Source organism: Melitaea cinxia, chromosome 25 (assembly GCF_905220565.1).
Source record: "Melitaea cinxia chromosome 25, ilMelCinx1.1, whole genome shotgun sequence".
Classification (NCBI taxonomy): domain Eukaryota; kingdom Metazoa; phylum Arthropoda; class Insecta; order Lepidoptera; family Nymphalidae; genus Melitaea; species Melitaea cinxia.
In genome coordinates this window covers 6,788,405-6,804,688 of record NC_059418.1, presented here as the reverse complement: position 1 = coordinate 6,804,688, position 16,284 = coordinate 6,788,405, and the positions used below count along the sequence as shown (strand labels likewise).

Below are 16,284 nucleotides of genomic sequence, written 5' to 3'. Positions count from 1 at the left end.
TAATGTCAAAATTTAAAATTTCTGTTAAATGAATCAAATTACAATTAAAACAATAAAACTTTAAAATCAAAACATAAATAGACGCTTGCTAGTCGTTTTGTGCAGTAAATACTGGTTGGTATACTGTTGGTATACCTGTATCATGCTACAGCTAAGCGCTGTAAAACATCTCTCAGCACAACTAGTGTCGTTGTTTTAGACGATTTCACTCCTAATCCCTAAGGAGTGCATTAAGGAGTACACTTCGAAAAAAAAAATTGCATGTTTATAACCTTTCGTCCTTTGTGCACACGATAAAAAAACTAATAATTTATTTATTTAAATTTTGCTGCCAGGTAATATTCTCATAGCTTCCCTATAACCGGAGTCGCTCGCACCGTGGACGGTAGAGAAGTGAGTCAGATCTGTCGCTTCACCCGCAAATAACACTTTGGGAGTCCCCGCTTCGTCTACGAGGGGTTCCCCGAGAATAGCTCTCGCGTTCGGATACTCGTGGACTAAGATATTGTCATATGTGTAACTACCTCTTGTGTATGGATTCGAATACCAAGTCGACCTGTAAAAAAATAAAATAGAATAAAACTGTACAATTAGTATATAATTACGATTCACGATTCAGCCTGTATCATCCCATTGATGGATATAGGTGGTTATCTCCATGTTTTTTTTTAATAGATTAGCGCTTGACTGCGATCTCACCTGATGGTAAGTGAAAATGCAGCCTAAGATAGATGGAGGAGAAGTATTGGAGCTTAATCCACTACGCTGCTCTACTGCGGGTTGGCAGATATATTCCCAACTAGGAGTAGCGATCGCTATCTCGTATTTGTGATAACAAACGGAACTGACAGCTTAACGTGCTATCCGAAGCACGATGATGAGATCCACAAAGACACACACCCAAATCGGAACGAAACATTTGTACAAATACAAATATCCATCCCGAGCGGGAATCGAACCCGCAATCGTCAGTGTTAGGGGCGAATATGGCACACCCACCACCGCACCGGTGAAAATTGGCGAATCAAAAATTAAATGAACACTTCTATCAAACATACCTGATCATTCCGGTTGGTTCTGGTATAGTCATATTTTTACCCATGAACTTCCTGAGTAGTTCCATCGCTTTCCTCTTGACTACATCTTCTGGTAATGTTTCTACCTGTTAAACGTAATAATATTATACAAAATAAGTTTTTTTTTGTATTTTCGATAAAATTGATAAAAATGGGTAAAGATAGGGTATATATAAAACAAAATTATATAAATAAGCACATAGAATAACAACTTAGAAATCATTTCTGCGACAATTGCTATATTAAAATATATCCTATGCCATTTTTTGATAATGTAACATTTTCCTGGTTTTCCTGGTTCCCCAATGCATGCATGTCACTTTAGCTTATATTTAACATTCAAACGCATATGCAAGCCCAATTCATGCAATACCGCTATAGAAATTTAATAAATCAAATTTAAAATCAATACTTATATTAACTAGTAGAAAAACATATCTGGATATTCATTATCTATGGAAGATTTGTTTACGGGCGCGCATACATTTTGAGACAATTATTTATTTCGCTTCAGCCTGTAATATCCCACTACTGGGCATAGGCTAGCGCTTGACTGCGATCTCACCTGATGGTAAGTGAAGATGCAGCCTTAGATAGATGTAGGAGAAGGATCAGAGCTTAATCCACCACGCTGCTCCAATGCGGGTTGGCGGATATATTCCCTACTATGAGTAACGATCGTTATCAGGTGTATTTGATAACAACCGGGACCGACGGCTTAACGTGCTCTACGAGGCACGGTGGGTAGACTCACAAGGACTGCACAAACAACCAGACCACGGCAAACACCTGTATGGCCAATACAAATGTTTGTCATGTGCGGGGATCGAACCCGCAACCGCCGACGCAACAGGTACAATCCATGGCTGTAACCGTTGCGCCAACGCGGCGTCCATTCTTTATTTATTTAAAGGAAAAACCATTCGTTTATCATTAAAACACTGTATTTATTATACACCAGATGGTACTTTTCAAAAGTCAATCAACAATTTCACCTACGAGTATGACATTCAGAAGTAAAGTCGTTTTCGGGATGGGATAATTTTAAAAATATATCAGAAACTGATACGTTATACTTGGTTTGAAGGGAATTAGGATTGGTTCCAATATTCATAATACGTATCTGAAATAATTTATTTGAAACACAAACTCGGAGTTTAACACTTTTAAAAATGATCCCCATATGTGTCCACAGACAATTCAGAATGTTTCGTCCATGTTTGTGTGAATCGTTTTCGTTTTAAATGTTTTTACTAATTAATTTTTGTGTTACCCAAACATTAGGGAATTCAAAACATTTTTTTTAAAATATCATATCAAAAATCGACCGTTCCAGGGGGATCAAACCTGCGCCCGCTAGAACTGTCGATTTTTGATATGATATAAAAAAATAAAAAAAAAGTTTAAATGTTTTTGTCCAATGAAAGTATATTTTGCATTTGGCTCAGTATTTACTATCATGATGAGTTAAAACACAAATAAAAGTGTAATTTCTGACTGAGTGACCCACGGCCAATGTTGTCGATACTATTATTATAAAGAGTTTTGAGAGAATTGTTTGTTTGCATTGAATAGGCTCCAAAACTACTGAATAGATTTGGAAATTCTTTCACTGTTGGGGAGCTACACTATCCACGGATGACATAGGCTATATTTTATTTAAAAAAAAAATAGTTTTTTTGTGAAATTTTTGCTCGTGCGAAGCCGGGCGGAATGCTATATAAAGTAACAGCTTGTTAATCAACAATTTTGTTCAATATATTTAGAATGGACACACAAGTCGAGGAGTTATATTTTAATGTACAGTTATGTAATCTAAGCATTACATTTATTTCGTTAACCAAATAAAAAAAAAAAAAAAAAAAATAAAAAAACAATATTACACACCGTTTTCCCAACTTTCCAGCTCTTCCAGAAAGTTAAGCCAATTTCTAACAAATTGGGGTCGAAAAACCAAAAATTTTAATCGTAAAGAAAACAAATAAATACAAAAGAACAAACGTGTCATTGCTATTATTTTTTAACGTACCATTTTCCCGACTTCCCCACTCGTCCAGAACGTTAAAGCAGTTTTTGAACCCATCGGGGTCGAAACACCGAAAATCCTAGTCATCCAATAATCATCTTTACTAATTTTTATCTTATCTTCGCCCTTCCATATAAAACCGAAGAATGTACCGTTCGGTAGCCATTCCTTCTCGAAATTTATTATTACTTTGTCCATCACACCGATAGAGATATGTTCGATTACTTTAATTTTTTCCTGCGGCAATGGCGGCGAAAAGAGATTCGAGTGTCTGAAATCGAAATTTTCGGAAATTTCCAATTAATTTTGCATTTGACTGTTTGCAAGACATTATAACGTCTATCGGATCAGCTGGAAAATAATAAGGCTGCAACTTTAAGAGATCGATATTGAAAAAAAAATTGTCAATGATGCCAAATCTATAACTACGTCAAGTTCCACTAATAGTGGCGGACTGATTTTGTTGAAATTCAATTACAGTAATTGTTTTTTTCTAAAAAAAATCGACTTCAATTAGGATCGATAAGTGTACCTAATACATATTTTAATAGATAGCTCTAGAAGATTCGAAGGGATCTACTCGTCAGATTTCGATCAAATTTAATGTGAACACACAACAAGGCCCAGTTTTTGAATTAAAAACGAAATATCAAAATCGGTACAACCTAAAGTAGGCTGTTTATGTTACAAAAGGTTACGGGGTACGGATAAAAAAAAGAAAAAAAATCGATTTAATAACGTCTTTTTCTTTGACATCTCTCACAAAAATACGGAGTAATCCAGTGCGGGCTCCATAGATGCGTGAAAAGTTTCAAAGTGAGTTGATAACCTACAAAGTGTGTTTGTAACCTTGGATGGACTACGTACTGAAAATGCAATATTATACATAGCAGTAAATATACTGCTCAAAGATTGAAGCAGAACAACTGGTAAAGACCACAACCTTACAGAAGATCGCGGCAGAAAAATAATGCTCTGAATTAGTCTCGTGTTTCTGTATGAGTAAGGTAGCTGCTGGACAGGGTCGGAAATAGGTTCTGCAATGCGCTTGCATTACTTTTGATGTTGAAGGCGTCTATAAGCTAGAGTAATTACTTACCATTAGATGGGCCGTATGCTTGTTGGCCACCACATATAAAATAAATGGCAATTTTTTTTGTAAATGTAGTCATTGAAGATCGTGAAATGAAAAATTTAGAAGCAAAAAATTTGAGTAATGAAAATATTTTATTGTATGACCAAATTGTTAATAATCGAAGTCCATGCGTGAATTTAAATACTTTTTATGGAGTACCAATTATTCCAAAACATGTGCCCGACCAACACCATGCATGCTGTTTAACCATTCTTTGGAAATTAATTTTTTCAGACCAATGCCCTTTAATACGATTCAAGGTATAGCTTCAGATATACTGACCAATTTAGTCGTATCTCCTGACGTCCAAAAGGTTATTGCAGTATTGCAACCCATAGGGGTTGAAAAGCTAGCTACTTTAGTAACCCAATAGTCATCTTGGCTGTACAGTTTTTTGTCAGCAGATTTCCACATAAACGTGGGAGATTTTACTGGCCACCATTTTTCGGTAAAGGAAAAAATAATTTTTCCTATAACTCCAAAATCTATTTTGTCTATTGATGTGACTTTAGTATCAGGCAGCGGTGGTGAAAATAACGACGAATATCTGTAATACATTACTATTTGTCACAAGAATTAAGTTTTTTCTTAATAGACTTACAAAATAAGGTTACCTCATAACTTTTTACCGGGTGTACCGATATAAATAAATCTTATTGTAATCGAAAGTTGGTAATCGTCATGTAATAAAAATTTGATCGAACCATTAAAATTTGATCGAATTCCAACGAGTAATTTTTGAGTTATTTCTAATAATACGTACTTAAGTGTTTAATTTTTTGGACTACCCTCGCTTTGTTACTTATCGATGTACATTGAAGTATATTTTTTTTCGTTTCTGAGCAAATAATTATAAAAAGAAATAGAACTAGAAGATGAAACATCGAATATTTGAAGCAAGAATAATATAATCCTACATTAGAAGGAGATAAACTCATTGTTTCTCAAATGAGTAAGGGGGGGGGGGGGGAATATTATTTATTGTGCACTGCAGTTGATCTTCTGTAAGGTCGAGGTACTTCCCCAGTCGGGCTGCTCCAGATTATGAGCAGGATATTTCCTGCTGTGCCCTACCTCAGATTTCAGAAACTTTAATATTTATGTTTATTTTGAAAAAAAAAAAAATAGAAACAAGATATCTTGATTTAAGGCAATAAAACTGTACAGTGATAGATCTTGACAGCTGCTGTATTCTACTCATTTATTAATTTATTTTGGGTTAATAATTTTCAATGTTGCCAGACTAGCACGGTTGATTTCGCTAATGTCACGTAGAATGGAGAAGGCATGGATGAGAATTTGCTAATTCAATGGTCATAATGACGATGTCAAACTACAACTGAGGTAGGGCACAGTGAGAAATATCCTGCTCAAAATCAGGCGCAGGCGTCTAGAGCCGCTTGTTTATCGAGCTCGTCGTAAAAAAAAAGACTAATCTATCATTGTGACAATAGCTGTCATTATGTACAAAACTACAGTTTGACCTACGTTTGAATTGCAGGTCAAAAGAAAAAAATATATAGCTACTTACCTCTCCTTCAAAACTCCAAGTGACACAGTAACTATGACATTATTAGCTTTGTAAACGTCTCCATCTTTGCATATAACTTCAACTTGTCCTGTTGAATTTCTCGGCCATTTTATTAACGTTACCTCCTTGTTTAATTTAATGTCTAACGTTGGTAGGCCTGGGCCATTGTTGTATGTGTTCTGTTGGTAGAATTGATTAGATTAAAAAAAAAACTTTTTTCCATTATAGATAAAAAAAATTGCTTTTAAAAATTCATAGGCTTTAAAAAAATTATATTTAAATTATATTAAAAATTTATAGGCCTTATTATTAAGTAGCTTCAGTCTGTAACATCCCGCTGCTGGGCAAAGGCCTCTTTACCCATGGGTAATTCCCTAGTCATGTTACTCACCAAAAGTATATCAAAAAAGGTCTTGTAGCCGTGTCTGTGCCAGCTCATGTGCCTATGGCCTCCCAGGTCTTCGTAATTCGTTTGAGCGCTGACATCGTTCCAATCATTTGAGGCTTCATAATTATTCATGAGGAGGTTCATCATTTCTAGAAATTCAGCTAGGAAGTCCTTGTCGTTTAGGACATGTGGGTGTTTTTCTTTAATGTAGTCCATTAATCTGAAATATATATTTAACAATTGCTCAACAATATTGAGACGGTAGTTGCAGGTTCGATCCGCCGCACATGACAAACATTTGTATTGGCCATACAGGTGTTTGTGCAGTCCTTGTGGGTCTCCTCGCCGTGCTTCGGAGAGCACCTTAAGCCGTCGGTCTCGGTTGTTATCATGTTATACACCTGATCGTTACTCATAGTAGGGAATATATCCGCCAACCAGCATTGGAGCAGTGTAGTGGATTAAGCTCTGAACTTTCTTCTACATGGGGAAAGAGGCCTATGCCTAGCAGTGGGATATTACAAGCTGAAGCGAGCGCTTGAGGCCGACACGTGACTATCTATTGAGAAGTTGAACACGTGGCTGTACTGAGAAAGTATTGAGGTCAACAATTAGTTTTGAGAAAAACGCATTCATTAATGGTTTTCAGCACTTAACGAAATGAAAAAAAATAATAACTTACTTTCTAGTAACAAAATGCCCTAACGCCTCGGGTTTTTCCGGCGGATGTTCAACAATATCAAGGCAGAAGGACATTAAATCGTTCACCAACTCTACATCACCAGTGCTGCCGTCCGACATGTACACCTCGAAGTCCAAATCTTGAGGCAGCACAGTGATGTTGTTTTTGACCGCACTCTCGTAGATTCGAGAACCTACTGTTCCGTGTATCCTGTAAAGGTAAGATTTGATTTTTTTTATACCTACCTTGTTATGTAACTTGTCCCATTTCAAACAATCCTCATTAATATTCCCATCTTGCATTCGGGTTAAGACGAGACATCGTTGTTCAAAGCCTACTTGCACAAGTTTTTAATTGTGCAATCTGTCGGCCAGTTATTGGCAAAAATATTATATCAAATTAAAATTACATATAATATAATGTATAGTATTTTATTGATTTAGGGAACTGAATTCGTTTTTGCAGTGCATGTCCTATAGTAAAGACCTATGTGCAACAGTTGACAGCGATAAACTGATTTATGATAACCACGATGTGGAGGCTTACTTTCTGGTCCCAATTTATCTCGTATTATAAAATGACAACGTCACTATATCAACGTCACACTTACCATTCAGCTCCGACTTCAACGACCCCATCCCCAAAAGGCACAGTCTTGACTCTCCCTCCTATCCTGTTGTCAGCTTCTAAGCCGAGTACCTTCTTACCAGCTTTAGCTAGTGTAGACGCAGCCGTACATCCTGCAGAACCCAAACCTACCACTATTGTGTCATAGGATTCAGACATAGTGGTGCTGTGGAAAGAAAAATATGAACAAATTACCAAGTAAATTCTAAAATAATCGTCTGTCACCGCTTTCAATTGTCTACCTTAGGAATAGACGATAGTGTATATAAAAAGAAAGATTTGATTTTTTGTTTGTTTCAATGGATAAACTCGACTGTTTTGATTTATTGATAACTGTTTTTATTTTTTGTAATGTGGCTCACTCTTGATGTACAATAAAGTTTTTATTATTATTTTCCTGAATGTCACTCCGCCCGCCCAATATATAATAGATACATAATAGATACATATATAATAATAACTACTTATATAAATAATATAGTAAATTTACTTATACTTACATATATAAATATAAGCGGGTGGAGGAATACGCCCCGGCAGGGAGATCAAACGGCCGGGGGTTAGGGCTGTAGGCTGAGAAACCGGCGGACAATCCTAGCCGAGTCAAGTAACACCGCCTTCTGCATCCTGGCTGCGAGCGAACCGTCCCGGATCCCCAGTTGCCTCAGATGGTGAGCGAGGCTAACCGGGATCAAACCGTTGGCAGATATTACGATAGGGATTATTTCAGCAGACCCCACACCCCACATGTCGACAATCTCGTGCGCCAGATCCAGATATTTACGTTTTTTCTCAGTCTCGGCTTTCACGAGGTTCTCGTCATGCGGGACGGTGATGTCCACTAAAAATACCCTCGACCGTGCCCTGTCCATCACCACGATATCAGGCTTGTTCGCCAGTATCGTCCTGTCTGTGGCGATAGGCAGGTCCCAGTAGAGCCGGACTCCGTCGCGTTCGAGTACTGGCACCGGTGAGTATTGGTAATACGGCATCCTCTGTTCCAGGAGACCGTACATAAGAGCAAGCTCTTGGTGGAGAATCTTGGCCACTTGGTTGTGTCTGTGCAAGTACTCAGTATTAGCAAGCGCGGAACAACCCGAAAGCACATGCCTGAGTGACTCACCGGGATGACGACAGGCTCGACAGAAGTCGGGAGTGCCATCCTTCAGGACGTGCTTTCGGTAGTTGTTCGTCTTGACCACCTGATCTTGTATTGCACAGACAAAACCTTCGGTTTCCCCAAAGAGGTCGCCGAATCGCAGCCACTGCACGGAGGCCTTACTGTCCACGTGAGGCGCGTGAAGCGCCTTGTAGAACCGTCCATGCAGTTCCTTCTCCATCCATACGGTCTCCCGGTCAGAGGTGCTCAGTACGACCGGTTTCTGCCAGTTCTCTTTGGCCAAGGCTAGGGGGGTTAGTCCTTTGTCACACATTGAAACGTCGCCATGCAAAGCGCTGTCCCGTCTCGTCTCAAAGTAGGCCCTGAGGCTGCACACCTCGCGGTTATGCATGGTCTTAGCGCTTAACATGCCTCGACCACCACACTTCCGCGGGATGTACAGTCTCATGACCGACGACTTAGGGTGATGCACGCGATGGTACGTCATAGTTGTGCGGACTCTTCTGTCCAGGGCGTCAAGTTCGGTCTGAGTCCATCTGAGTATGCCAAAGGTGTACAAGAGAGTGGGCATGACCCAAGCATTATAGGCTCGGACCTTGTTGGCTCCAGACAAGTAGCTCCGAAGAACTTTTGTCAGCCGTCCAAAAAAGATTTCACAAACTGCCTGTTTCATGTCCACTTCCTTCACCCCTATGCATTGTGACATGCCCAGATACCGGTAAGATTCAGCTTCGGAAAGGGTCTTGAATGATGTTAATTCGAGACTAAGCTGCGACGATTGAGTCACCTGACCCCTGTCCACATGCACGACCGCACACTTATCCACTCCAAGCTGCATCCTGATGGAACTGCTGAACTCCGTAGTGATTTTCAGCAGTTCCTGCAGGCGTGCAGCGTTAGGTGCCAGCAATTTGAGGTCGTCCATGTAGAGAAGGTGGGAGACTTTAGTACCTCCTCTCCGAAACTGAAAGCCTGTCCCCGAACGCTCCAGCAGGGTGCTTAGAGGGTTCAAGGACAAGCAGAACCATAGCGGACTCAGGCAATCACCCTGGAAAATACCCCTCCGTATCCTGATTGGGTCACCCGCACCCGTCAGTCGCTCGCCCTGGAGACACAGGATCGTGCTCCATTGCCCCATACATACTCCGAGGAAGTCTCGAACTGCCTGGTCAATCTTGTACAGCTCGAGGACCCTCAGGAGCCATGAATGAGGCACCGAGTCGAAAGCCTTTTTGTAGTCGATCCAGGCGGCCGAAAAGTTCCGACGGTTGCGTCTGACAAGCTGGCCCGCCACAGAGTCGATGAGAAGGAGCTCCTTTGTACCGCGACCGCCTCCACGACATCCGTTCTGAGCTGCAGACAAGATATTAAACTCACCAATATGTCGTGAGATCTTACAGCTCAGAACGGACGTCAGTGTCTTGTAGATGGAGGTCAGACACGTTATGGGGCGGTAGTTGGTGGGATCTGCGGTGTTGGTGGACTTTGGAGCTAAGTGAGTGATCCCGGTAGTGAAAAGGTTCGGGAGTGTCTTCCGATCTATTGCCTCTTGGTATTGTCGAGCCAAGGTCGCATGGCAGACCGAGAGCCCTTTCAGCCAGTAGTGATGCAGACCGTCGGCCCCCGGACTTTTCCAGTTCGGAGCCCGCCGGACCGCGCCACTGACGTCCTCCGTAGAGATGGCGATTGGGTTCATCGGTTCGATTTTAGCACATGCGTCCTGAACCGCCGCAATCCAAGGGCCCTCCTCGTGCTCCACCTCCCCTGACCATATGTTGCGCCAGAAGGCGACGAGGTCAACCGTACTCGGTTTTAGGGAAGCAGAGCCCGATATCGGGTTCTCCAGCTTTCTATAGAACCTTTTCTGATCACTCACGAAGAGGCGATTTTGTCGAAAGCGCTCAACTCTCTCAGAGTACCTGCGAATGCGCTTTCCCCATGCCGCGATTCTCTGCTTCAGGCCGTCGATGCGCTCCGTTAGTTTATCGGCTATGTCAGGCTGATCGAGGCTGATGCCTAGCCCGTTGAAGACCATTCTAACAGAGCGCACAATCCTTGGCCTTGTGTTGCCCGACCTGTAAGCTAGCAGCCTACCAATGAGGGCCCTGGCCAGGTTGATACGGCGTTCTATTCTCCTCTTCCAGGCTGGTACGTCGCTATTCTTATGAGTAGCGCGTCCAGACTCCTGGGTCTTGGCTCCGACAAGGCGGTGCACCGCTAGAGCGGCGCCGAAGAGAATAGAACCCGTATCCTCCAAGCTGAAGCTGGTTTCCAAATAAGGAGGCAACAGCCTGTTAGCTGCCTCAATGGCATGCCGCGTCGCGGCATTGAGGGGGAGGCGAGAAAGTCGCGGTCTCATTTCCAGAGGAGCGCCTCGAGTCTCGGAAATCGCCTCGTGCAAGATCCCTCTCATCTGTTCTACTTTTTGGGCGACTGCTCCCTCAGTGATCGCCTCCACAGGCGCTTCGCTACGAACGCTTTCTTGTTGCGTTGACACTTCGTTGCGCACCGTGGACACGGGTTCGACTTCAGGAGCAGCCTCACGTCGAAATCGTTCGAGCTCGGCGGCGTCAAATATGCCCTTTCGTTGGATGTACCGAGCTCGATCTGCCAGGTTCTGTTCCGTGACAGTTAGCGTAGGCTCAAGCAGTAGGAACTCGCGGTGCATTACTGCCCGGTAGCCAGTCCGCCCGGTCTCTCGTCCTACAGCCCTATAGTACGCACGCATGACATTCTCATTCATCTTCGGTGTCCATCTCATGCGACGTACTCCACCAGCGGCGGGCAACGAATGCTGAGTCCCTTGGGACTCTGTCGTCGCCAAGCCAACTGGTAGGGATGGTGGATAAGCCGACATGTCAGGTGGTGGTGCCGGTCGGCGGGGTTGGCTGGCGGCCCGCATGCTGCCACGTCCAGCGCCAGCTCCAGACGCGCCCTGGCGTCCCCCAGGCAGCGGCCCTATGCGCCTTTCTAAATTATCCTCCATCATAGTATTTTTTTGAGTGCTAATGTACTCACTTGGAGAGGCACTCACGCTCTCCAAGGAGGCTGCGCGGGTGTTATGCAGCTTTTGTTGCCCTTAGTCGCCTTTTACGACACCCTAGGCGTAGGAAGGGGTGGTCCTATTCTACTCTGCCGGGAACCACACGGCTTTTATTTTATTTTATTATTATTATTATTATTATTAACTATTAATTCAGATGGGCAATTGTTGTTTTAAATTTAGTTATTATAGAGCAAACAAATTTATCCCACAATCATTACAGCCTATACAGTCCACTGCTGGACATAGGCCTCCACAAGTTTACGCCAAAAATAACGTGAACTCATGTGTTTTGCCCATAGTCACCACGCTGGGCAGGCGGGTTGGTGACTGCAGTACTGGCTTTGTCGCACCGAAGACGCTGCTGCCTGTCTTTGGCCTGTGTATTTCAAAGCCAGCAGTTGGATGGTTATCCCGCCATCAGTCAGCTTCTTAAGTTCCAAGGTGGTTGTGGAACCTTGTTATCCCTCAGTCGTCTCTTACGACACCCACGGGAAGAGAGGGGGTGGCTAAATTCTTTAGTGCCGTAGCCACACAGCACATATCCCATTATCCCACAATATGATTTTTTTAATATATATTGAGTCATAAGCAATAATGATTAATTACAATTTGAATATTTGATCTTAAGTTATGTTATTAATTAATATGAACAAGTAAACCCATATATGTTGTATTGTTTATAAAATAAGTAGCGACAGCAGTACATACATATTTAAAACATTTTATTCATAGTTTTAAGTGTCCAATAAAGACTATTGACAAGCATAAATTTATTTATTTTTATCACTAGGTCGGCAAACAAGCGTACGGCTCACCTGATGGTAAGCTATTACCGTAGCTTACAGACTTCTGCAATACCAGAAGCACGTTGCCGACCTTAACTCCAATTTCCCCCAGGAGCTAGGTAGGGATAATGTTACAATTTCATCACCTCGGCTTTTGGGACTCACAGCATACACACAGCATAGTTAAGTATACTTTACTCTTACCTTTACAAAAAAATATCTTTTATAATGTACTCAAATTTCAATTTGATACAACAGTTAGTAATGGAATGGCAGAGAAAAATATCAAGCAAGTAAAAATGTTCAAAATCAAAAAATCAAATATTTCTTGTTTTAAGTAGGCTTCTAAAGCAGGGATGTCAACGATCATCGATGATACGGCCCGTGAGCTGTATCCTTGCTCCTGGGCTGTATCAATATGGCCTGCATTTGGCCATGATTCACAGCAACTGTCTATTATATACTAGGTATATAATTAAAAAATAAAATGTTATAACAATTCAGTACATTTTTTTAATTTGAATCTGGCCCGCCTACACATTCTAAATTTAAAATATGGACCTTTGTAAAATTGAGTTTGACACCTCTGTACTAACGCCGTCAGTTAATTCTGTAGCTAAGGACGCCAGCAAAACGAAGTCATTGGCAGCTTGTTGCCCATGCTATAGGTACCCGATCCTTTCAGCTCTGGCTACCTCACTCGCCTGCTGCTCCCGCTACTCCAGATTTTGAGCAGAATTATTTTAACAAAATATTTCAATCTATGCTCCTAAAAATGCTTGTTTCGCAAAGAAATAGCATCGCGAAAACCACTCTCTGGTTTATTTATGTTGATAACATTTAAAGGCCTTTATACCCATAATTTTATAGAAGTATATTAGAACAGAATAAAGTTTATTAGAGAAGTATATTAGTAATTTATAGAAGTGGTACATAGCATTTCTTATTAACATTATTTCTTAAGTAGTAATATTCGCGTATTTTACCTCCGAAGACACTCCCAAAAATACTGGAGCCTCACGAAAATGTTCTATGAAACAAGTACTTGTATGTCTTGCGTAAGAGTTATAAATACAATAAAATAAATATACCACTTTTTTATCTCGTTAAATAGTTAACTCTAATGATATTCTTGACATAACGTTATCACATGTATTTTGATAATTTGATTAATATAAATTGTATTATTTGACGTAAGTACACGCGTTTAGAATTGACAAAGTCAAAACCACTCTGCGTATTTTATTAAAGTATTTTTTATTATTATTTTTATAATAATGACTGAAATACATAGTATGATCCTACTTATTTAAGAATTTAGAAAATAAAAATAGATAATTTTTATAATATATTATATGATAGATAAATATTGCGTATACATTTTGAAATACTCTTCCAAAATAAAAAGTAAGTGAGTTTGATTTTGCTAATCACGGAAATTATTTTTCTTTTGGAATCTATTAAAATAAAGGGCCTTTATCATCGAATTTCACCACATTTATATGACGTTTCTTTTGTAATATGCCAAAAAAATACACCCAAAGAAATTTAACTGAGGCAAGGCACAGCAGGAAATTTTTTGCTCAAAATATGGAGCAGCCCAACTGGGGTAGTTACTCGAGTCTCGACCTTACAGAAGATTAGAGCTACAGAATACTATTATTATTATGCCTGTAATATTAGATGTAAGAAAATAAAATAAATAAATAAATAAATATTTTTAAGCAGTGATGTGTTCCTGTTGGTAAGGTAACCAGTGCTCTTGGGAATAGGGTCGACAACGTGCTTGCGATACTTGGTGTTGCAGACGTCTGTAAGCTACGGTAATCGTTTATCATCAGATGAGCCGTACGCTTGTTTGCATATATTTAAATATAGTATAACTGTTGCAGTTTCTTAATTGAAGAGAAACAGTGCCTAATCTTTTATTCTTCCTCCTGCTTTTAATCTATTCGTAACTTATTTGGAGGATTAAGTTTATTCAAAACTGGTGAAACCGGGGCCAGTATAGGATTCAGGATTAGTATAGGATTCAGGATTCATTAATACGTAAGCTACTCTTAATTCCGATATTTCAAGGGCAGTTACGAGCTTCGCGTGCGATAGGTATATAAAAAATGATATAATATACTTTGGCAACAGGTGGTCTACTGTCAATAATTAAACTAATTAAAAAACTTTGTGTGTGTGTGTCTGTAATTCACACACGGAAGAAGTGAAACTACTGAAAAGTCGTAGGAAAGTAGGCCGTTGCGATTTGTTCTATTGATGATGATCACGGTCTCGTGAAAAAGTTTGTAGCGCCACGGAAAACGCGTCGCTTACGCGATAATGTATTCTATCTCATTATTTTCTATGCGTTTATGTGGTTCTTTCTTTATCGTGATGCATTTTCTTTTCATCGAGTTTCAAATCACAAACGATTCTAAAGAAGTTTCACATCAAAATTAGGAAACAGTAAAATTGACCTTTACAAACGTAAAGTGCAGAAACCAGTAGGTTAAAACGACCCTGATAAAATTGCGGATGCTACTCTAGTAAAAATGTTTGATTGGTTGATTTACTACTTTGTAACATCCCACAGCTGGGCATAGCCCTTTATCTACGTGTAGGAGAAGGATCGGCTCTTAATCCACCACGTTGTTTACTCTGGGTTGGTAAATATAGGAGGGTATTTATGATGACTATCGGGTGCTTATGATAACAACTGAGTCAACAACAGCTTACCATGCTCTCAAAGACACGGTGAGGAGACCCACAACGACAGTAAAAATATTATGTTGCCTTGCGATCCAAGTATGTTGTTTCAACGTTAATTGATAATCATATGTGTGACCTCTGACATATTTATCTACATTATAACGTATTATACGATGCAGATAATTATTTATACATTAGCTTATCTCTAACATGTCGACCCAGTAAACAGAACACGACGACATAAAACAAATTATTTCTAAGACAAACAGATCCTGTTTTATCGGTTGCTGGATAAATGGAAAAAAAAATGTAGAAATTCATAATTTGTTGGATACTGTCATAGATCAGATAACTTTATCAGCAACCAGCTAAACAGGCCATTAATGCGTGAATTTTGTTATAGGCAGAATAATTGTTGTTCCTTTATCTGACGTCAAGGGTTCACGGGACGATTTAAAAGAAATTAAACAGATATGTCTAGGAGTATCTGTCAGTGATAATATGATATAGAAGTTTACTCTCGTTTTTGAGTAAAACTGTATTAGTCAATTATTTTAATATTCATTAATAATAGTGGAAATAGTACCTAGTTCTTAATTTATGAAAAAAATTGCAACTTTTTGACTATTTTTACAATCCGCCATTTTGACGTTTGAAAGCAATGATGTTAGAAAAAAAAAAGAGAAGAGGAGAATCTTTTTTCTAAAATCATTGTTTGAGAGAGTAATTGTTTGAAAACTAAAATATATATAATAAACTCACACGAAACAGTTTGCGCCTCCCAAAAGCCCCAATAACAAGCACCACTTGAATATACGCGTCCCCATGTTTATGAAATAGTAATAACATAATTAATCCAAGAACCTTATTATATATACTCTTATCTAATCTGTTTAAGTCAAAAAACAATATTTTTTAAATTTATTTTGTTTACAAACAAGTGTAGTTATCTTTTAAATAAAGTACATGGACCACACGATGCTAATTTTTTAAGGTACATTATATTTATTAATTGTTTTACGTTGTATATGCTATTAAATTTATTTTACATGTTTTTACTTATTAAATATCAACCAATAATCACAAATATCGTCAAAACAATTTTTTGAGACGTTATACTTCCTTCATTTAAGTTTTTTTTTACCGACAACTACAAACAAAATATTTC

The 16,284-nt window shown here is 39.6% G+C and overlaps 1 protein-coding gene and 1 long non-coding RNA gene across 2 annotated transcripts; one reads left to right on the top strand and one right to left on the bottom strand.

The window, feature by feature from the left end:
- Positions 1–264: 264 nt before the first annotated feature.
- Positions 265–15,959, bottom strand: LOC123665924 (spermine oxidase-like). The gene is made up of 8 exons (XM_045600153.1): positions 15,879–15,959; positions 7,449–7,631; positions 6,839–7,048; positions 6,160–6,376; positions 5,769–5,947; positions 3,106–3,373; positions 1,059–1,162; positions 265–556 (listed from the first exon to the last, which is right to left on the bottom strand). The coding sequence occupies exons 1-8, from the start codon at positions 15,941–15,943 to the stop codon at positions 319–321; spliced, it is 1,464 nt and encodes a 487-aa protein (XP_045456109.1). The 5' UTR covers positions 15,944–15,959; the 3' UTR covers positions 265–318.
- LOC123665938 lies at positions 6,876–12,919 on the top strand. Its single transcript, XR_006745128.1, has 2 exons — positions 6,876–7,050; positions 12,675–12,919. It is a non-coding gene; the product is annotated as an uncharacterized LOC123665938 (long non-coding RNA).
- Positions 15,960–16,284: the final 325 nt, after the last annotated feature.